The sequence below is a fragment of the Oncorhynchus masou genome, chromosome 31 (genome assembly GCF_036934945.1).
Source record: "Oncorhynchus masou masou isolate Uvic2021 chromosome 31, UVic_Omas_1.1, whole genome shotgun sequence".
Lineage (NCBI taxonomy): Eukaryota > Metazoa > Chordata > Actinopteri > Salmoniformes > Salmonidae > Oncorhynchus > Oncorhynchus masou.
The window spans coordinates 43,328,025-43,351,255 of NC_088242.1; the positions used below are offsets into that span (position 1 = coordinate 43,328,025).

The 23,231-nt window shown below is 42.3% G+C and overlaps 1 protein-coding gene across 1 annotated transcript in view; it reads right to left on the reverse strand.

Annotated features, from left to right (window-relative positions):
- Nucleotides 1–9,749: 9,749 nt before the first annotated feature.
- The window catches only part of LOC135523966 (ATP-sensitive inward rectifier potassium channel 12-like), a 30,027-nt gene continuing 16,545 nt past the window's right edge, over nucleotides 9,750–23,231 (reverse strand). The window contains exon 2 of the mRNA XM_064951017.1: nucleotides 9,750–15,670. Within this exon, the coding sequence (XP_064807089.1) occupies nucleotides 14,163–15,503 (1,341 nt within the window). The 5' untranslated portion in view covers nucleotides 15,504–15,670 and the 3' untranslated portion in view covers nucleotides 9,750–14,162. The remainder of the gene's footprint in view (nucleotides 15,671–23,231) is intronic.

Sequence of the window (23,231 nt, forward strand, 5' to 3'; positions counted from 1 at the left end):
CAGTACCAGTCAAAATTTTGGACACACCGAGTCATTCAAGGGTTTTTCTTCATGTTTTACTATTTCTAACAATGTAGAATAATAGTGAAGACATACAAACTATGAAATAACACATATGGAATCATGCTCTTTTGCACACCAGTATTTCTAGTTGCACATCCTTATCTGCACATCTGTCACTCCAGTGTTATTTGCTAAATTGTAATTACTTCGCCACTATGGCCTATTTATTGCTTTACCTCCTTACTTCATTTGCACACACTATACATATTTTCTATTGTGTTATTGACTGTGCGTTTGTTTATCCCATGTGTAACTTTGTGTTGTTGTTTTTGTCGCACTGCTTTGCTTTATCTTGGCCAGGTCGCATTTGTAAATGAGAACTTGTTCTCAACTGGCCTACCTGGTTAAATAAAGGTGAAAAAAAACAAATCAAAATATATTTTAGATTTTAGATTCTTCAAAGCAGCCACCCTTTGCATTGATGACAGCTTTGCACACTCTTGGCATTCTCTCAACCAGTATGATGAGGTAGTCACCTGGAATGCATTTAAATGCCTTATTAAAAGTTAATTTGTGGAATTTCTTTCTTTTCCTAATGCGTTTGAGCCAATCTGTTGTATTGTGACAATATAGGCATGGTGATACAAGAGATAGCCAAGACCAAGTCCATATTATGGCAAGAACAGCTCAAATGAGCAAAGAGAAACGACAGTCCATCATTACTTTAAGACATGATGGTCAGTCTATGTGGAACATTTCAAGAACATTGAACATTTCTTCAAGTGCAGTTGCAAAAACCATCAAGCGCAATGATGGAACTGGCTCTCATAAGGACCGCCACATGAAAGGAAGACCCAGAGTTACCTCTGCTGCAGAGGATAAGTTCATTAGAGTTTACCAGCCTCAGAAATTCCAGCCCAAATAAACGAGTTCAAGTAAAAGACACATTTCAACATTCCAGCCAAGAAACATGAGCAATGGGCATTAGACCTGTGGAAATCTCTCCTTTGGTCTAATGAGTCCAAATTTAGATTTTTGGTTCCAACCGCCGTGTCTTTGTGAGACGCAGAGTAGGTGAACAGATGATCTCCGCATCTGTAGTTCCCACCATGAAGCATGGAGGAGGAGGTGTGATGGTGTGGGGGTGCTTTGCTGGTGACACTGTCAGTGATTTATTTAGAATTCAAGGCACACTTAACCAGTATGGCTACCACAACATTCTGCAGCGATACGCCATCCCATCTGGTTTGCGATTAGTGGGACTATCATTTGTTTTTCAATAGGACAATGACCCAACACACCTCCAGGCTATGTAAGGGCTATTCGACCAAGAAGGAGAGTGGTGGAGTGCTGAATCAGATGACCTGGCCTCCAACGTCACCCGACCTCAACACAACTGAGATAGATTTGGATGAGTTGGACCGCAGAGTGAAGGAAAAGCAGCCAACAAGTGTTCAGCATATGTGGGAGCTCCTTCAAGACTGTTGGAAAAGCATTCCAGGTGAAGCTGGATGAAAGAATACCAAGAGTGTGGAAAGCTGTCATCAAGACAAAGGGTGTCTATTTTGAAGAATCTAAAATATATTTTGATTTGTTTAACACTTTTTTGGTTACTACATGATTACATATGTGTTATTTCATAGTTTTGATGTCTTCACTTATTTTTCTACAATGTAGATAACAGTAAAAATAAAGAAAACCCTTGAATGAGTAGGTGTGTCCAAACTTTTGACTGGTACTGTATGTTGGATGAGCTCCTTGCCACAGAATAATTACATGTTTTGGTTTGGCTGAGAGCTTAGAGTAACAAATCACATTGACTTAGACAATTCTAGTGCCAGAAAGCCCATTTTAGCATGGGCAGCGCCATTGAGGAATTTCACATGTTGAAGTAGTCAACTGGGTGGGACTTCCTATGGGTTAAAGAAAGGATCACATAATTCCATCCAGTTCACCAGGAGGGGTCAGCCAATGTATTGTTCTTGTGAACAAACATTCCAACTATAACTGCAGGTGGCAGTAAATCGCCAACCTTGGCTTTATACATGTTCAAACAACACACTCCAGGTGGCAGTAGGCACCCTTTCAGTTTGTTTACCAACTCATGGACTACTTCAAAATGGAGATGGGCTCAATGGGGCTGCACGTGCTCTCACAGATGCCATTTACTTTTGATAGGTATATGTAAAACCATACATGTTATTTTCTGTTATCTTACATAATGTAACTATTTAATTTACCACAGTAGATTACCAAAGAGTGAATAAATGACATGAGAAAGAATGGACTTCTTATGTAATAGGGACATTCATTTTCGGGGTTCTCAGTAAGTTCCTTGTCTGTAGTAGTGGGGGCCTGTCACTGTGTGTCTCCAGTTTCACTTGTCTTTGTCAGCAGCAATGTCCTCTGTCCTCTGTGTGCCCATCTTAGATGCCATATTAGTTCTGTCAGTGGCCCATCCCTAAGAGCCCGTAGTTACCATACAAACCAGTGGAGTTGAGAGGTAGTGTAGTGCATTGCATTGCATTAAATGCAGAATTCCCTGGTTAAATGCAGGACTCTTCGGTTATTGTTGTGCCTGACATAAAGTGGCATAGCCATAGACAATGTCAGGTTGGGCGAGATGCTGTCTCCCCCTAACACCCCACGCCTCCAACCCAGCCTGTCTTTGTGTGGACGTTCTGTTCCCCAGGGCCACAATGGCTCCCATTCTGCCTGACACAGGAGACTCTGTCTGGGCCGGAGCAGGGCCTGTGTCCACTGGGGACACAGTGATGTCAGTGATAGAGTAACCTAAGTTATCAGCTGTAAAAGCAACGCCAGAGCGGCGATTCTTCCTTTCTGGTCTTGACGAAATAAGAAAATGGCCAGTGGAGGTTCTCTTCTGCACTGTTGTACTAATCCAGTAAATGTGGACGAGGAGTTAAGATATAGTGTCACCTTGTGAAAACTTCACTAGGGGTGGGGCACTATTTTCACCTCTGGATGAAAAGCATGCCCAAAATAGACTGCCTGCTACTCAGGCCCAGAAGCTAGGATAAGCATTGGTAGATTTGGATAGAAAACACTCTAAAGTTTCCAAAACTGTTAAAATAATGTCTGTGAGTATAACAGAACTGATATGTCAGGTGAAAACCTGAGAAAAATCCATCCAGTAAGTGGGATTTTTTTCTGTTTGTAGTTTTCTATTGAATGCCATTACAGTATCCATTGACTTAGGACTCAACTTGCACTTCCTATGGCTTCCACTAGATATCAACAGTCATTAGAAATTGTTTCAGGCTTGTAGTATTCTGAAAAATTAGGGAGTAAGACCACTGAATGAGTGGACACTGCAGTGTCCCAGAGTCTGCCTGTTGTGACTGCCTTCGAGCCTGTTGATTACTGAACAAAAAGCACAAACAAAACTGAGGTTTTTGGATATAAAGAGGGACTTTATCGAACAAAACAAACATTTATTGAGTAAATGGGAGTGTTGTGAGTGCAACCATATGAAGATCATCAAAGGTAAGTGATTAATTTTATCGCTATTTCTGACTTGTGTAACTCCTCTACTTGGCTGGTTACGGTTTGTAATGATTTGTCTGCTGGGCGCTGTTCTCAGATAATCTCATGGTATGCTTTCGCCGTAAAGCCTTTTTGAAATCTGACACCGTGGATGGATTCACAAGAAGTTAATCTTTAAACCGATGTATAATACTTGTATGTTTTATGAATTTTTATAATGAGTATTTCTGTTTTTGAATTTGGTGCTCTGCAATTTCACTGGATGTTGGCCAGGTGGGACGCTACCGTTCCACACCCCCTATAGAGAGGTTTTAACATCCAAAAGTGCCCCAGGTTCGCGTTCCATTTCCAAGATAAATAAATATAATCTCAATAACTAATAGTAAGAACATTTGAGAGGTGACCAGAGAGCCTTCCCAGCTTGACGGCAGCCCCTTCAACACGACTGCCCATCGTTTAACTGTCACCAAAAGCCCATACCAGGGCCACAGCCACTGGGGAGTGTGATGTGTGGCTTAACTTAGCTATATAGGCAGGCTCACAGAGAGCATGGCTGGCTATACAGTACTGTACCACACACTCTGGCACCCATAGTCTCCTCTTTTCAAAGTAATTTTTGTGTTGTTGTGTTGTTCCTTATTTCATAGCATTTGAAACAAAGCCCACTGCTGGCCGGGGCATGTGTGGACATGCTAACTTGGACTACAGAAGGGCAGCCATTCCCTTGGAATTTAGAGTGGAAGAAAGTGGCTTTAGCAGCAGAGACAGAGGAGGAAAATGTAGAGAGGAGGGAGGAAAGGATGCCAGGTCCGCAGGGAGGCGAGATCGCTGGGTGTCATGGGTCTCTTCCTCACTCTAAAAAGTGCCTTAATGGTCCAAACCTGATGATATGACAACTACTGTAAAAAAAATATATGTAGTTATTTGACAATATATTTTCTGGTTGCCTCATAAAGCAGTGGAAACATGTATAAAGGGTAGGGCCAGGAAGGCACAAATTAGTGAGTGGGCCTCAGTGTTTGGGTTGTGTTTGGTTCTCCAGCTGCGGGCAATATTTTTGGGGCCGGTGTGGCAGGGAGCAGCCTCCGTATGGTAGTTAACCGGTCTGATTTGCAGGGACCATGGCATGGGTGTCAAGGGAGCAGCCTCAGTATGGTAGTTAACCGGTCTGATTTGCAGGGACCGTGGCATGGGTGTCAAAGGAGCAGGCCGGAGCAGTGGTGACACTCAACCGAGGGGCTCAGACTGCTGCTAATAGGTCATTTTTGAATTCAAGCCTTTTCAGCTACAGGGTGCACAGCTAGGAACATGCTGGAATCTGAAGAACTGTTTCCGTAGTTTTATTTTCTTTACTTACCGTTTGCCAAATATTAAGAACAAATAGAAGACATTCAACCTTTTTTCCTTGTAATATTCTGCTATGTTTGTTTCCCAGCACGAAGGCACTGTATATGTTTGTTTGAACTTGCCATGTCCACTCCGTTGACTGACTTAGCAGTTTGGGGGCACATTTCAAAGCATATTTTCGTAAGTATTCAGACCCTTTGCTATGAGACTCAAAATTGAGCTCAGGTGCATCCTGTTTCCATTGATCATCCTTGATATGTTTCTACAACTTGATTGGAGCCCACCTGTGGTAAATTCAATTGATTGGACATGATTTGGAAAGGCAAACACCAGTCTATATAAGGTCCCACAGTTGACAGTGCATGTCAGAGTAAAAACCAAGCCATGAGGTCGAAGGAATTCTAAATCAAATTGAATTTGTCACATGCGTCGAATACAACAGGTGTAAAATCTTACTTACAAGCCCTTAGCCCTTAGCCCTTAACCAACAATGCAGTTTTAAGAAAAACAAGTGTTAAGTAAAAAAATAGATAAGTAAAAAAATGTACAATTATAATGAAAGAGCAGCAGTAAAATATCAGTAGCGAGGGTAAAAACAGGGGCTACCGGTTCAGAGTCAATGTGCGGGGCACAATTTAGTGAAGGTAATTGAGGTAGTATGTAGGTAGGGTTAAAGTGTTAAAGAGTTAAATAAACAGAGTAAAGAGGGGTCTGGATAACCATTTTAGCTGTTCAGGAGTCTTCTGTCTTGGGGGTAGAAGCTGTTAAGAAGCCTTTTGGACCTAGAGTTGGCGCTCCGGTACTGCTTGCCCTGCGGTAGCAGAGAGAACAGTCTTTGACTAGGGTGGCTGGAGTCTTTGACAGTTTTTAGGGTCTTCCTCTTCCACCGCCTGGTATAGAGGTCCTGGATGGCAGGAAGCCTGGCCTCAGTGATGTACTGGCCGTACGCACTACCCTCTGTAGTGCCTTGCTGTCAGAGGCCGAGCAGTTGCCTTACCAGGCAGTGATGCAACCATGCTCTCGATGGTGCAGCTGTAGAACTTCTTGAGGATCTGAGGAGCCATGCCAAATCTTGTCATTCTCCAGAGGGGAATATGCTTTGTTGTGCTCTCTTCGCGATGGTCTTGGTGTCTTTGGACCATGATAGTTTGTTGGTGATGTGGACACCAAGGAAATTGAAGCTCTCAACCTTCTCCATTACAGCCCCATTGATGAGAATGGGGGCATGCTCGGTCCTCCGTTTCCTGTAGTCCACAATCATCTCCTTTGTCTTGATCACGTTGAGGGAGAGGTTGTTATCCTGGCACCACAACGCCAGGTCTCTGACCTCCTCCCTACAGGCTGTCTCATCGTTGTCGGTGATCAGGCCCACCACTATTGTGTTGTCGGCAAACTTAATGAAGGTTTTCAAGTCGTGCCTGGTCATGCAGTCTTGGGTGCACAGTGAGTGCAGGAGGGGACTGAACACGCACCCATGAGCGGCCCCCGTGTTGAGGATCAGCGTGGCAGATGTGTTATTACCCTACCCTTAACATCTTGGGGCGGCCCATCAGGAAGTCCACGATCCGGTTGCAGAGGGAGGTGTTTAGTCTCAGGGTCCTTAGCTTAGTGATGAGCTTTGCGGGCACTATGTTGTTGAACTCTGAGAAATAGTCAATAAATAGCATCTTGGGGTGGCCCATCAGGAAGTCCACGATCCGGTTGCAGAGGGAGGTGTTTAGTCCCAGGGTCCTTAGCTTAGTGATGAGCTTTGCGGGCACTATGTTGTTGAACTCTGAGAAATAGTCAATAAATAGCATAGGCGTTCCTTTTGTCCAGGTGTGAAAGGACAGTGTGGAGTAAAACAGAGTTTGCAACATCTGTGGATCTGTTGGGGCGGTATCCAAGTTGGAGTGGGCCTATGGTTTCTTGGATGATGGTGTTGATGTGAGCCATGACCAGCTTTTCAAAGCACCTCATGGCTACATACATGAGTGCTATGGGTCAGTAGTCATTTAGGCAGGTTACCTTAGTGTTCTTGGGCACAGGGACTATGGTGGCTGCTTGAAACATGTTGATAATGCAGACATAGTCAGGGACAGGTGGAATATGTCAGTGAAGAAACTTGCCAGATGGTCAGCGCATGCTCAGAATACACTTCCTGGTAATCTGTCTGGCCCTGCAGCCTTGTGAATTTTTACCTGTTTAAAGAGAGCGTGATCACACAGCCGTCCGGAACAGCTGATACTCTCATGCATTCTTCAGTGTTGCTTGCCTCGAAGCGAGCATATAAGTAATTTAGCTCCTCTGGTAGGCTTGTGTCACTGGGCAGCTCGATGCTGTGCTTCCCTTTGTAGTCTGCAATTGTTTGCATGCCATGCCACATCCGACAAAGGTCAGAGCCGGTGTAGTACGATTCAGTCTTAGTCCTGTATTAACGCTTTGCCTGTTTGATGGTTTGTCGGAGGGCGTAGCGGGATTTCTTATATGCGTCCAGGTTAGAGTCCTGCTCCCTGAAAGCGGCAGCTTGTTGCCTGTAATCCATTGGTTCTGGTTGGTGTATGTAAGTACAGTCACTGTGGGGGCGACGTCATCGATGCACTTATTGATGTAGCCAGTGACTGATGTGGTGTACTCCTCAATGCCATCGTAAGAATCCCGGAACATATTCCAGTCTGTTCTAGCAAAACAGTCCTGTAGCTTAGCGTCTGCGTCATCTGACCACTTGTTTATTGAGCGAGTCACTGGTACTTCCTGCTTTAGTTTTTGCTTGTAAGCAGGAATCAGGAGGATCAAATTATGGTCAGATTTGCCAAATGGAGGGTGAGGGAGAGCTTTGTACGTGTCTCTGTGTGTGGAGTAAAGAGGATCTTTTTCCCCTCTGTTTGCACATTTAACATGCTGGTAGAAATGAGGTAAAACGGATTTAAGTTTCCCTGCATTAATGTCCCCGGCCGCTAGTAGTGCAGCCTCTGGGTGAGTGTTTTCTTGTTTGCTTATGGCCTTATACAGCTCATTGAGTGCGGTCTTAGTGCCAGTATTGGTTTGTGGTTTATCGATAAAAACTATCTTGGTAAATAGTGTGGTCTACAGCTTATCATGAGATACTCTACCTCAGGCGAGTAAGACCTTGAGACTTCATTAATATTAGATATTAGATTTCAGCACCAGCTGTTGTTTACAAATATACACAGAGCATCACCCCTTGTCTTACCGGAGGCAGCTGTTCTATCTTACCGATGAAGCGTAAAAAAGGCCAGCTGTATGTTATCTATGTTGTCGTTCAGCCACAACTCGGTGAAACATAGGATTTTTGGGGGGGCAGCAGGGTAGCCTAGTGGTTAGAGCATTGGGCTAGTAACCAGAAGGTTGCAAGTTCAAACCCCTGAGCTGACAAGGTACAAATCTGTCATTCTGCCCTTGAACAGGCAGTTAACCCACTGTTCCTAGGCCATCATTGAAGATAAGAATTTGTTCTTAAAACTGACCTGCCTGGTTAAAGAAAAATAAAAACATTTTTGTGATTGTAGCTCGTCTATTTTGTTTTCCAATGATTGTACGTTGGCTATTAGGGCTGATGGTATAGGCAGATTGCCCACTCACCGTCGAATCCTTACAAGGCACCTCGATGTACGTCCCCGATTTCTCAGTCTCCTTCTCATGTGAATGACTGGGATTTGGGCCTTGTCGGGGGTCTGAAGTAAATCCTTCGCGCCCGACTTGTTAAAGAAAAAGTCTTCATCCAGTACGAGGTGAGTAATTGATGTCCTGATATTCAGAATATCTTTTTGGTCATAAGAGACGGTGTCAGAAATATTATGCACAAAATAAGTTACAAATAACACGAAAAAAACACACATAATAGCATAATTGGTTTGGAGGATGTAAAACGGCAGCCATTTCCTTCGGCGCCAATTGTCTGTAGAGCTCTGAGACAGGATTGTGTCGAGTCACAGATCTGGGGAAGGATACAGAAACAATGTCCGTATCATTGAACACAGTGGCCTCCGTTATTCTTAAATGAAAGAAGTTTGGAACCACCAAGACTCTTCCTAGAGCTGGCCTTTCTCAAACTGAGGGCCTCTGACAGAGATCTAGAATTCCTCTGTGGAGATGGGAGAACCTTCCAGAAGGACAATCATCTCTGCAGCACTCCACCAATAAGGCCTTTATGGTAGAATGGCCAGACACAAGCCACTCCTCAGTAAAAGGAACATGACAGCCCACTTGGAGTTTGGCAAAAGGCACATAAAGACTCTCAGACCATGAGAAACAAGATTGTCTGGTCTGATGAAGCGTCACGTCTGGAGGAAACCAGGCACCGTTCCGAAGCATGGTGGTGGCAGCATCATGCTGTGGGGATGTTTTTTAGCAGCAGGGACTGGGAGACTAGTCAGGATCGAGGCAAAGATGAACGGAGCAAAGTACAGAGATGAAAACCTGCTCCAGAGCACTCAGGAAATACACTGTATCATTTAACCAAAGTATATTTGTAACCCTTCCAAATGCTTGGACACATTATCTATGAACAGGGTTTTTAGGTCAGTGTGTTGCATAGTGGCATGTTTCTGACATATCTGAGATTAAAGTAACCCTGGTCTCACTAGTCTTAGTGACAGAAGAGCTTACATTCTCCCATGTCGTGCGAGTGCACCCTTTACATGCTGTAACATTAATCCTCCATTGATCTCTCTCTTTACATCTGTCTCTGGCTGGCCTCCAGTTCTGGTTCCTGGGGTCCCTGGGGGCCCAGAATTCCCCAAGAACTGGCAAATCTGGTGCAGTCCACGAGGAGGAAATGCACTGCAGTACTTAATGCAGCTGGTGGCAACACCAGATACTGACTGTTACTTTTGATTTTGACCCTCCCCCTTTATTCAGGGAAACATTGAAAAAAAATGCACTCCATCCAGTTTTCTTTTACAATTAGGTTTTAATTGAATAATTTAATTGGCTTTGCATTATCCATTAAAATAAAAAGCCCAGGACACATTTCTTCACCTGGGCCATAGAAAGACTTCTACAGAGGTCAAATGTTTTCTAATCATCCCTTTAAGAGAAATACCTGTTTAATCAAAAGCTGAAATGAAAAACAATCTGATTTTCTGATTTTTTTCTGGTACAAAATTGATAAATATGGATGACTTTGTTATACTGTATCTCATGGAAATATTGTTATATTAAAAACAACTTAATATAAAAATAGATGTGTTGATTTCTGTGTATGTTTAGCTGTTACCTAATATACTTTGTTGACTTTGTGCAACTTTGATACATGTGTATTGCTGGTGCCTTCTCTGTTTCAATGGGGTCAGATTGGGTAACATTAAAACGGAATAAAATCCTTCTGGAAAAATAAAATAAAAAAATAAAAAGGCATGACGGAACTTTTCATTCCGATGATGCAGCATAGAAGCTGATTATGCTTTACCATGGATACCACTGAAAAATTGTAAGTAGGTACAACGGTGTCATACATGGGATACCAGAACCTTCCCAGAAGGCAATGAGCATTAAGTCTAGGATTGGGACAAAAAGGTTTCATTCATCTCCCAAAAAATCTCTCTTTTCTTAAAAAAATCAAAAAAGTAACACATTATGTAGGATTATTTAGAGCAAAGTATACCCAAGGGATAACAGGACCACTAGGAAAATATCAGTCACTGTAGCCAGCTGAATGACTATCTCATAGTTGTTTTCTTGCTTTGAAGGGCAGTGATTTTGGTGTCAGAGGAAATAGAGAAAAGTACTATCTTAGGGGACATTAACTCCATGACACAGCATAATAAATGGTATGCTATTTCGTAGAGCAGTGCATTATGTGTAGGCATAAATTACATTTCAAATTCTACGATTCATGCCAAATATTCAAATGTATCTGTCATGCACCTTAGTTTTCTTGCGTTACTTAGATACTGGTGAAACTACTCAATTAATTGTAACGAAGACAAAAACAAATCTGTACATACTAAAATAATACATTTATTTGGTTTTAAGGGAAAGGGGGGGACCTAGTCAGTTGTACAACTGAATGCCTTCAACTGAAATGTGTATTCTGCATTTAACCCGACCCCTCTGAATCAGTGAGGTGTAGGGGGCTGCCTTAATTGACATCCACAACACCAGTGGGTTAACTGCCTTGCTCAGGGGCAGAAAGACAGAATTTTTCCTTGTCAGCTCGGGGATTCGATCCTGTAACTTTTTTATTACAGACCCAACACTCTAACCATTAGGTTACCTGCCGCTCCCATTTAGAAAGGTTTTGTTTGGTATTGTGCTTGAAGTTGAACCTAGATTATTTACATTCAAGACACTTTTTACCTTTCTCAATTATGACTACTTTTGTTACTTCCAGTCCAAAGCATCATTGTCCAATTCGAATTTCAAGTTGCGTTTCGGTAGCTTCCCACTGGGCACACACTGGTTGAATCAACGTTGTTCCACACCAATGTGGAATAGATGTTGAATTCACGTCTGTGCGCAGTGGGTGAAGATTCCATATCAACAACACTCCTTACAAATAATTTTGTCCATATCATTCTTAATATAATGTTGTACCAAATCAAACGTAACTCAGCTGCTCAGCAACCTCTTGAGTTATCTAACTTAGGAGAGCACTCCAGTAAATGAAGAATGAAGGATGTCTATGTAACTCAAACTCAAAACATCAGTCAGAGAGATGAGTGTGGTGCTGTTATCTAACAGGTGCACCACAAAAAAAATCATTAGACTCAAGAAGTGGTATCCAGAAATAAAACGGAGCTTTGTGCCAATCGTCAATTATGTTGACTAAATAATAGGAAGGTGCATTTCAGTATTATTGCTTTTCGTATTGGCTGTCCAACTGACCATGGAAACCTATTGCGTCTTTTCGGTGTAATGGTATCAAATCACTATATCACAGATAGTTTATTGTGCTTGATAGTGTTTTTTTAAAAGCTTGTCCATATTTTTCTAAAATAATTGGATGAATAATTTTAACATGATAAGGGAATGTCCTGTCCCACACGCATAACCTTTGTAGGCCATTATGAATATATTGATGACAGTTTTTGTGGAAAGTAAAACTTAACTCACAATCATTTACCTGTTAAGTCACATTCTTTCTGCATGCACCTCATATTATTTGAACTTAGCTATCAAAAGGGATTTTATAACATACAAAAAATGCTATTTACTATAAAGATACACTATATATACAAAAGTATGTGGACATCCCTTCAAATTAGTGGATTCGGCTATTTCAGCCACACCCATTGATGAAAGTGTTTAAAATCAAGGAAATACAGCTATGCAGTCTCTGTAGAAAACAATGGCAGTAGAATAGCCTTACTGAAGAGCTCAGTGACTTTCAGCACTGTCATAAGATGCCACCTTTCCAACAAATCAGTTCGTCAAATTTCTGCACTGCTTGAGCTGCCCCTGTTAACTGTAAATGCTGTTATTGTGCAGTGGAAATGTCTAGGAGCAACAGCGGCTCAGCCGCAAAGTGGTAGGCCACACAAACTCACAGTACGGGACCGCCGAGCACGTAAAAATGGTCTGTCCTTGGTTGCAACACTCATTACTGAGTTTCAAACTGCCTCTGGAAGCAACATCAGTGCAAGTCCATGGCTGGGCAGCCGCACACAAGCCTAAGATCACCACGCGCAATGCCAAGCGTCAGCTGGAGGGGTGTAAAACTCACCGCCATTGAACTCTGGAGCAGTGGAAACGCATTCTCTGGACTGATGATTCAAACTTCACTATCTGGCAGTCCGAGAGACAAATCTGGGTTTGGCGGATGCCAGGAGAACGCTACCAGCCCGAATGCATAGTGTCAACTGTAAAGTTTGGTGGAGGAGGAGTACTGGTCTGGGATTGTTTTTCATGGTTCTGGCTAGGCCACTTAATTCCAGTGAATGGAAATCTTCCAACTGTGCTTCCAACTTCGTGGCAACAGTTTGGGGAAGGCCCTTTCCTGTTTCAGCATGACAATGCCCCCATGCACAAAGAAAGGTCCATACAGAAATGGTTTGTCGAGATCGGTATGGAAGAACTTGACTGGCCTGCACAGAGCCCTGACCTCAACCCCATCGAACGCCTAATCAGTGCCCGACCTCACTAATGCTCTTGTGGCTGAATGGAAGCAAGTCCCTGCAGCAATGTTTCAACATCTATTGGAAAGCCTTCCCAGAAGAGTGGAGGCTGTTATATCAGCAAAGGGGGAACCAACTCCATATTAATGGCCATGATTTTGGAATGAGATGCTCAACGAGCAGGTGTCCACATACTTTTGGTCATGAAGTGTAATAGAGGGTAAATGCTTTTTACATGTGAAGCCCTTCAATTCTCATTGAGTTCAGATATACTTTCATCAAACCCGTTCTCTTTGTAGAATTATGCAATGATGACTGGATTGCATCATCTTCATTGAGCTTCTGTCTCCTGATAACATGTGCATAGATTCGTTGTAAAGAGAATAATCAAAATAATGATGAAATGTAATGATATTTTCCATATCAACAACTTAGTTGTTTCAAACTTCATTGAGGTCAGAATAATCCTGTGTTATTTTAATGTTTTAAGCAAGGGGTATCAAAATCAACAATAAAATGTATTGCCCATTCTAAAATTAATTTATTGCATTACTATAGGGCCTACTCTTAAGTTCTGCTTATAGTGCAAATTATATCTATTAAGTCCACGTTGTGAAACTATGTTGTGCATCAGTGGCTCGTGGATGGTTAGATCATTTAGCATGACTCATTGCTTCTGAATGTTGCAGTGCACTTTTACAGGAATTTTCAATGTGTCATCGAACTCAGTTCCAGCGATTGTGAATTCCAGCAATGTGGGAAGCGTATATGTAGCTTTAAACTGTAACGCTGCCATTTGTGCCCAATAGCAACTTCAAATAGCTAAAAATCCTTTTTAAGATGTTTTTTAAATAATACTCCACATGAAACATAACTTATCTAAGCAATAATATTTACACCTAGGTCCTGAATATTAGGTCTTGTCATTATACCTGTTCGATGCATCATTAAACACTCTCAACTCAAATGAAAAATTAAGATTCAAGTTTCCTTAATGGAATAATGTCCTTCGCTGGCCTTTTCCTTTTGTTGTGGTCCTGTGGACATTCTTTACCACAGTTTTGCATGCTGCATACGTTTGCTAGCATCCACCTTTTCCAGTGTCCCGCTTGCCCTTTCACTGTCCCCTCATTTACTTTACATCCTATTACAGTCGACAGCTTTTCCTATGGCACTGCGCATTGTTCTGCATTTTTACCCTTGGAAGGAAAGACAACGTATCGAAGTTGACCCCAGGTAGTGCAGAGGTCATATCTCCGACTCCCTGCGGTACGACCTTTGGTCCAGTCCCCTGGTGGTCTGTAGCCGCTCAAACTCGTGTCGATTATTCCGGTCCGGACTGTTCAGGTTGGCCAACGCTCTGAACGAACCACTGCCCATGCCCATGCCCACCACCTCCTCTTCCTCATCCTCATCCCGGCTGAGAAAGGCCAGCTCATTCTCGTAACAGAAGGAGTTGGAGGTGGGCACCAGGAACTTGTTCTCCACCATGTCCTTGGCACTGCAGCACGGGGTGGACGGTACCTCGTAGGTCTTGTGAAAGTGAGAGTAATCCACCTTGTACAGGTTCTTCTCCTCGAAGAGCACTGGCTCGAACCGGTAACCCCACAGTACCTCCGTGGCCAGGTAGGAGCTGCGGGCCTGCGTGGTCATGGCGGTTGCCTCGACCATCCCTTCCAGTATGACCACGATTTCAAAATCCGCCGTATCCAGGTCATTTTTCCTGATCCCATAGAGTGGACTATCCTCATTGATCTCATGGATAATCGTAATGGGAGAAACCAAGAAAATCCTGTCCAGGCCTTTGTCAAAGCCCACATTGATGTCTACCTGGTCCAGGGGGATATACTCCCCTTCGTCAGTGATCCGGGGTTTGATGAGCTGAGCTCTGACATGGGCCTCTACGATGTGACTCTTCCTTAGGTTCCCCACCCTCCACATGAGGCACAGCTTGCTGTTGCGCAAAGAGATCACTGCGTTGTGGCTGAACAGTAGTGTCCGGGCACGTTTCTTGGGCCTTGCCATCTTGGCCATGATGGCGCCGATCATGAAGCAGTCGATGATGCAGCTAACGATGGACTGGAAGACCACCATGAACACGGCGACCGGACACTCCTCTGTCACACAGCGGTAGCCGTAGCCGATGGTTGACTGGGTCTCGATGGAGAACAGGAAGGCGGCCACGAAGCCGTTGACCTGCAGGACGCAAGGTGTGAAGTTATCGTCTCCGGCCGGGTTGTCCAGGTCGCCGTGCAGCAACGCTATAACCCAGAAGGCCAGGCCAAAGGCCAGCCAGGACAGCACGAACACCAGTGTGAACAGCACCAGCATGTAGCGCCAACGGATGTCCACGCACGTGGTGAAAAGGTCGGCCATGTAGCGAGATGACTTGTCCTCCATGTTTGCGAACTGCACATTGCACTGGCCATTCTTCTTGACAAAGCGGTTGCGGACCTTACGGCGTGTGTGGATCTTGCCGTTGCCGAAGCCGTTCATGCCGCCACCGCTGCTGCTGTGCATATTGGTGAGGCGCAGCGCCTCCTCCTCGGACGACACGATGCTGTAACGGTTGATCCGCCCAACGCTCATGCTGGCCACGTAGGCCGGGCTGCAGTGTCGGAGTAGGTGGGAAATCCCGGAGTCCCAATGTGTGATCACTCAAAGGCCCTTCCCAGGGGTATCACTGCCAGATCCCCATCTCAGAAGGTGAAGGTTGAGTTGTGCTTTTGGGTGTTGTACTCTTGGCAGACCACTGCCTGAGGAAAGAGGAAAGGGATACGGATGTCAGTATCAACATACCCCACCATGAAGACTCTGGGAAACTGCACAACAAAGGCTGCGTTGACAGGCAGACAAATTCTGATATTTTTTCCACTAATTGGTCTTTTGACCAATCACATCAGATCTTTTCACATCAGATCTTTTCGTAGCTTATATGATTGGTCATAAGTCCAATTAATGAAAAGTCTTCACAAGTATGTGGTACATTTGCACAAACATCTAAACAGATCATCAAAATTGCTAATTTGTCAAAACTCTAAATACATTTTCAATTGACTGAGTATAACAAACAAATTTCTTCACTACACAAAATCACTCTTTCAATTTGGATACATGTTCAATCTAGTATCTGCTTTTAAAAATAAAATATTCACCTTACTTTTGATTAGATTTTCTTGTCATTTGTTAACAATACAATTAATTATCACTTATTAATCAAACTTCTCAAAACTGAAAACTACTGAACCAAAATTGTGGAGTGCCTAGTAAACGTATATAGTTTGATAACCGCGGAACACTGTAAAATACTATATTATTTCCTCATAAATGTATCAATTTGACATAAATGTATGTTTATGTGCTGTGAATACTACATCACCATTCTCTATATGTGCTACCATTTAGAATAATAGTGTAGAGTAAAATGCACTGCTGAAATACTTGGATTGTTTATAACAATATATTCCGCTCATTATCTGAATTTCATTGATATACTGTAAGAATATAACATTTTGAAGCAGAGAGACAGGCGATACTGTATCTCTTGACAAGTCACGTAGAAATGGGGATCTTGTTACGTTTTTACAATAACCAACTGCTTTACAATACATTACAATACAATACATTACAATACAATACAATACAATACAGTACTATTTATACTTTATTTAACATGTGTTTTGTTATTTTTTGTTGGGGGTTACTTAAGCAATAAGGCACGAGGGGGTGTGGTGTATGGCCAATATACCACGGCTAAGGGCTATTCTTATGCATGACGCAACGCAGAGTGCTTGGCCATTTACCACAAACCCCTGAGGTGCCTTATTGCTACTATAAACTGGTTTCCAATGTAATTAGAGCACTAAAATGAAATATTTTGTCATACCTGTGGTATACTGTCTGATACACCAAGGCGGTCAGCCAATCAGCATTCAGGGCTCGAACCACCCAGTTTATAAAAGTAAATTATCCATTTCAAATTATATGTTTATAAAACATGCACCTGTAGGCCCCCCCCCCAAAAAGTAAGAAATACATACAGTAAGAAATACATACAGAGTTTAAGTAATATTATAAACTGGGTGGTTCAAGCCCTGAATGCTGATTGGCTGACAGCCATGGTATATCAGACCGTACCACGGGTATGACTTTGGTCAGGTGATAGGATAGTATTGGTCAGGTGATGAGCGGTGCCTGGTTTCTTCCAGACGTGACACTTGGCATTCAGGTCAAAGAGTTCAATCTCGGTTTCATCAGACCAGAGAATCTTGTTATCTTGGTCTGAGAGTACTTTAGGTGCCTTATGGCAAACTCCAAGTGGGCTGTCATGTGCCTTTTACTGAGAAGTGGCATCCGTCTGGCAACTCTACCATAAAGGCCTGATTGGTGAAGGGCTGCAGAGATGGTTGTCTATCTGGAAGGTTACCCCATTTCCACATAGACTCTGGAGCTCTGTCAGAGTGACCATCTGGGTCTTGGTTACCTCACTGACCAAGGTCCTTCTCCCCCGATTGCTCAGTTTGGCTGTGCGGACAGCTCCAGGAAGAGTCTTGGTGGTTCCAAACTTCTTCCATTTAGAGGCCACTGTGTTCTTGGGGACCTTCAGTGCTTTAGTAATCTTCCTCAGATTCTTGCCTCGACACAATCCTGTCTCGTAGCTCTACGGACAATTCCTTTGACGTCATGACTTGGTTTTTGCTCTGACATGCACTGTCAACTGTGCGACCTTATATAGATAGTGTGTGTTCCAAATCATGTCCAATCAATTTAATTTACCACAGGTGGACTGCAATCAAGTTGTAGAAACATCTCAAGGATGCTCAAAGGAAACAGGATGCACCTGAGCTCAATTTCAAGTTTCATCACAAAGGGTCTCAATACTTATGTAAATAAGGTAAATCATTTTTTTATTTGGAATACATCTGCAAAAATATCAAAAAACCTGTTTTCACTTTGTCATTATGGTGTTTTGTTTGTAAATTGATGAGGGTAAAAACATGATTTAATACATTTTAGAATAAGGCTGTAGCATAACAAAATGTAGAAAAAGAATACTTTCCAAATGCACTATTTAAACACTTTATTCTCGACATAGCTCATTCTAATATGTATATTGCTGTACATTTCATTCCTAGTATATCTTGTGAAATGAGTTCTGTGTAGATGCATATAGATAGCATTTGGTTGGTATTTGTATTTGTTCTGACATTTCTTTTACTATTTAGATTATGTGTGTATGTTTTTGCACCGTTGGAGCTAGAAACACAAACATCTGCAAATCTATGTACAGTATGTGACAAATAAACTTGCAGTAGATTTGATTTGGATATTGATGTATGTATGATCGCTTCAGAAGCTTGTGTATTCACCGCATTTTTCGTGCTTGTTTGGAGATGTAATTCTTCAGACTTAAAAGGAAACAATTGTTGATATCTTGAAAATTATGTGTTCCTGCTAAGATTCTCTTAGAAAATGCAGTACTGTTGTTTATAAAGAAAGATGAGAGGAGTGTTTATCAACAATGTATGAATTGTCCAGTAGTGTCTTTTTCCAATGAAAGCCCCCCAAAATATAGTGACTTTATGCAGCTTCCAGAAAAGTGGAGTGGGCATGTGTATATAGTCTAATTTACACATTTTGTTACATGTTGTTACAATGTTTCAGAAAAGTTGTAATACAAAAAAAACATTATATTTTCCTTGTAATGATATTTATAACGAGTTTAAAAAAATACCCTATTAGGGTGAGGTGCTTGTATACTATTCAGGCTATCTGTAAATATGCAATCCTAAGGTACTATGCCTTCTGCAGAATTTTTTAAAACAGATTTTAATAGATTTTGATCAAGAAACCTTTAAGATTTCACTGTCTATTTCAGACTCTGTAACATCCTTTAAAGGAGGGTGTAAAAACATTATGGCTCTCTAAAGTAAAAATGGAAATTAGAATATTTTCAAAATTATCATTTTTGTATTCAGCCCAGCCTTTCCTTGCATTTTCCCACTGCACCCTACGGAATATAGGTATACTGCATTTTCCCACTGCACCCTACGGAATATAGGTATACTGCATTTTCCCACTGCACCCTATGGTATATAGGTATACTGCATTTTCCCAATGCACCCTACGGAATATAGGTATACTGCATTTTCCCACTGCACCCTATGGTATATAGGTATACTGCATTTTCCCAATGCACCCTACGGAATATAGGTATACTGCATTTTCCCACTGCACCCTACGGAATATAGGTATACTGCATTTCCCACTGCACCCTATGGTATATAGGTATACTGCATTTTCCCACTGCACCCTACGGAATATAGGTATACTGCATTTTCCCACTGCACCCTACGGAATATAGGTATACTGCATTTTCCCACTGCACCCTATGGTATATAGGTATACTGCATTTTCCCACTGCACCCTACGGTATATAGGTATACAACATTTTCCAACTGCACCCTACGGAATATAGGTATACTGCATTTTCCCACTGCACTCTACGGAATATAGGTATACTGCATTTTCCCACTGCACCCTACGGTATATAGGTATACAACATTTTCCAACTGCACCCTACGGAAAATAGGTATACTGCATTTTCCCACTGCACCCTATGGTATATAGGTATACTGCATTTTCCCAATGCACCCTACGGAATATAGTTATACTGCATTTTCCCACTGCACCCTACGGAATATAGGTATACTGCATTTTCCCACTGCACCCTATGGTATATAGGTATACTGCATTTTCCCACTGCACCCTACGGTATATAGGTATACAACATTTTCCAACTGCACCCTACGGAATATAGGTATACTGCATTTTCCCACTGCACCCTATGGAATATAGGTATACTGCATTTTCCCACTGCACCCTACGGTATATAGGTATACAACATTTTCCAACTGCACCCTACGGAATATAGGTATACTGCATTTTCCCACTGCACCCTATGGTATATAGGTATACTGCATTTTCCCACTGCACCCTACGGAATATAGGTATACTGCATTTTCCCACTGCACCCTACGGTATATAGGTATACTGCATTTTCCTGCTGCACCCTACGGTATATAGGTATACTGCATTTTCCTACTGCACCCTACGGTATATTGGTATACTGCATTTTCCCACTGCACCCTACGGAATATAGGTATACTGCATTTTCCCACTGCACCCTATGGTATATAGGTATACTGCATTTTCCTACTGCACCCTACGGTATATAGGTATACTGCATTTTCCTACTGCACCCTACGGTATATTGGTATACTGCATTTTCCCACTGCACCCTACGGTATATAGGTATACTGCATTTTTCCACTCTCTGCTTGTGTGCATGTCCAATACTAGAGTGAAACCTTTCTGATGGTTAAGGGATCAATCATTCATATTTAATTTGTATCTGTCGTTCAAAAGTTTGGGGTCACTTAGAAATGTCCTTGTTTTTTGAAAGACAAGCTAATTTCTTGTCCATCAAAATATCATCACATTGATCAGAAATACAGTGTAGACATTGTTAATTTTGTAAATGTCTATTGTAGCTGGAAACGGCAGATTTTTAATGGAATATCTACATAGGCGTACAGAGGCCCACTATCAGCAATCACTCCTGTTTTCCAATGGCACGTTGTGTTAGCTTGTCTAAGTTTATCATTTTAAAAGGCTAATTGATCAATAGAAAACCCTTTTGCAATTATGTTAGTACAGCTGAAAACTGTTGTGCTGATTAAAGAAGCAGATTGGTTGAAGAGCATGCATTTAGTTTTGCTAGCGTTTAAGAGCAGTTGGAGGCCATGGAAGGAGTGTTGTATGGCATTGAAGCTCGTTTGGAGGTTTGTTTGTAAGGCATTGAAGCTCGTTTGGAGGTTTAGAGGTGGATCAAGGAATCGCCCGCAGCAAGAGCGACATCGTTGATATATACAGAGAAAAGAGTCGGCCCGAAAATTGAAACCTGTGGTACCCCCATAGAGACTGCCAACAGGCTCTCCGATTTGACACACTGAACTATCTGAGAAGTAGTTGGTGAAACCGGCGAGGCAGTCATTTGAGAAATCAAGGCTGTTGAATCTGCCGATAAGAACACGGTCATTGACAGTGTCAGAAGCCTTGGCCAGGTCGATGAAGATGGCTGCACAGTACTGTCTTTTATTGATGGAGGTTCTGATATCGTTTAATACCTTGAGCGTGGCTGAGGTGCACCCGTGACCTGCTCGGAAACCGGATTGCACAGCGGAGAAAGTATGGTGGATTCGAAATGATCAGTGATCTGTTTGTTAACTTGACTTTTGAAAACTTTAGAAAGGCAGGACAGGGTGGATATAGGTCTGTAACAGTTTGGGTCTAGAGTGTCACCCCCCTTGAAGTGAGGGATGACCGCGGCAGCTTTTCAATCTTTAGGAATCTCGGACAATACGAAAGAGAGGTTAAAACCTGTTGAATCTAGGGGCACTATTTTCATTTTTTGGAAAAATAACGTTCCCAAAGTAAACGGGCAAAATATGCATATAATTGACAGCTTAGGATAGAAAACACTCTAAAGTTTCGAAAACTGTAAAAATATTGTCTGTGAGTATAACAGAACTGATATTGCCGGCGAAAGCCTGAGAAAAATCCAATAAGGAAGGGACTCTTATTTAGAAAGCTCTGCGTTCCGATGCGTCCCTATTGAGCAGTGAATGAGATATCAACCTGATTCCTTTTTCTATGGCTTCCCTAATGTGTCTAGTGTCACAGAACATCGTTTCAGGCTTTTATTTTGAATAATGAGCCTGAACTTCAACATTGCGTCAGTGGTCAGCTGGAGGCTCTCAAAGTGTTTTGTGCGTAAAAGACAAATTCGGCCATTGTTTCTTTCTTTCCTACTAAGAAGCCACCTGTCCCGATTGATATATTATCGAATAGATATTTGAAAAACACCTTGAGGTTTGATTATTAACAACGTTTGCCATGTTTCTGTCGATATTATGGAGCTAATTTGGAATATTTTTTGTTGTTGTCGTGACCGCAATGCCAGTCTGGGAATTCTCATTCTCCAAACATGAAGAACTGTTTGTTAGTTAGAACAAAAATAATATTTTTGGAAAAAAGGAACATTTGCTATCTAACTGGGAGTCTCGTGAGTGAAAACATCCAAAGCTCATCAAAGGTAAACGATTTAATTTCATTGCTTTTCTGATTTTCGTGACCAGGTTGCCTGCTGCTAGCTAGGCATAATGCTATGCTAGGCTATCGATAAACTTACACAAATGCTTGTCTTGCTTTAGCTGTAAAGCATAATTTCAAAATCTGAGATGACAGGGTGAGTGACAAAAGGCTAAGCTGTGTTTCAATATATTTCACTTGTGATTTCATAAATATGAATATTTTCTAGCAATATTTATGTCTGTTGCATTATGCTAATTAGTGTCAGTTGATGACAATTCTCCCGGATCCGGGATGGGTAGATCCAAGAGTTAAACAGACTGGTAATAGGGGTTGCAACAATGGTGGCGGATAATTTTAGAAAGAGAGGGTCCAGATTGTCTTGCCCAGCTGATTTGTACGGATCCAGGTTTTGCAGCTCTTTCAGAACATCTGCTATCTAGATTTGGGTGAAGGAGAAGCTGGGGAGGATTGTGTAAGTAGCTGCAGGGGGTGCGGAGCTGTTGGGGTAGCCAGGTTGGGGTTGGGGTAGCCAGGAGGAAAGCATGACCAGCCGTAGAGAACACTGATTGAAATTCTCGATTATTGTGGATTCATCAGTGGTGACAGTGTTTCCTACTGTCATGATCGTCGTCAGGGTGGAAATGACCGGACCAAGGGCAGCGTGGTGAGCGCACATTTTTGTTTTGAGTGTCGCCGACAAAAACAAGGAATAAGGAAACTACCGTGATGCTTACTAGAGCTATACAGGCCACTAACCAAGTCAACTACCCACAACTAAGGTGGCAAAACATGTTGCCTAAGTATGATTCCCAATCAGAGACAACGATAGACGGCTCTCCCTGAATGAGAACCATCCCCGTCCAAAACATAGAAACAGAAAACATAGAAATAAAGAACCTAGAATTCCCACCCTAGTCACGCCCTGGTCGAACCAAAATAGAGAATAAAAGCCTCTCTATGACCAGGGCGTGACACCTACCCTCAGTGCAGTGGGCAGCTGGGAGGAGGTGCTCTTATTCTCCATGGACTTTAGTATCCCAAAACTGTTTGGAGTTAGAACTACAAGATGCAAATTTCTGTTTGAAAAAGCTAGCCTTTGCTTTCCTAACTGACTATGCAGTCAGTATCGCGGGGACTATTCAATGCTAGTGCAGTCCACCA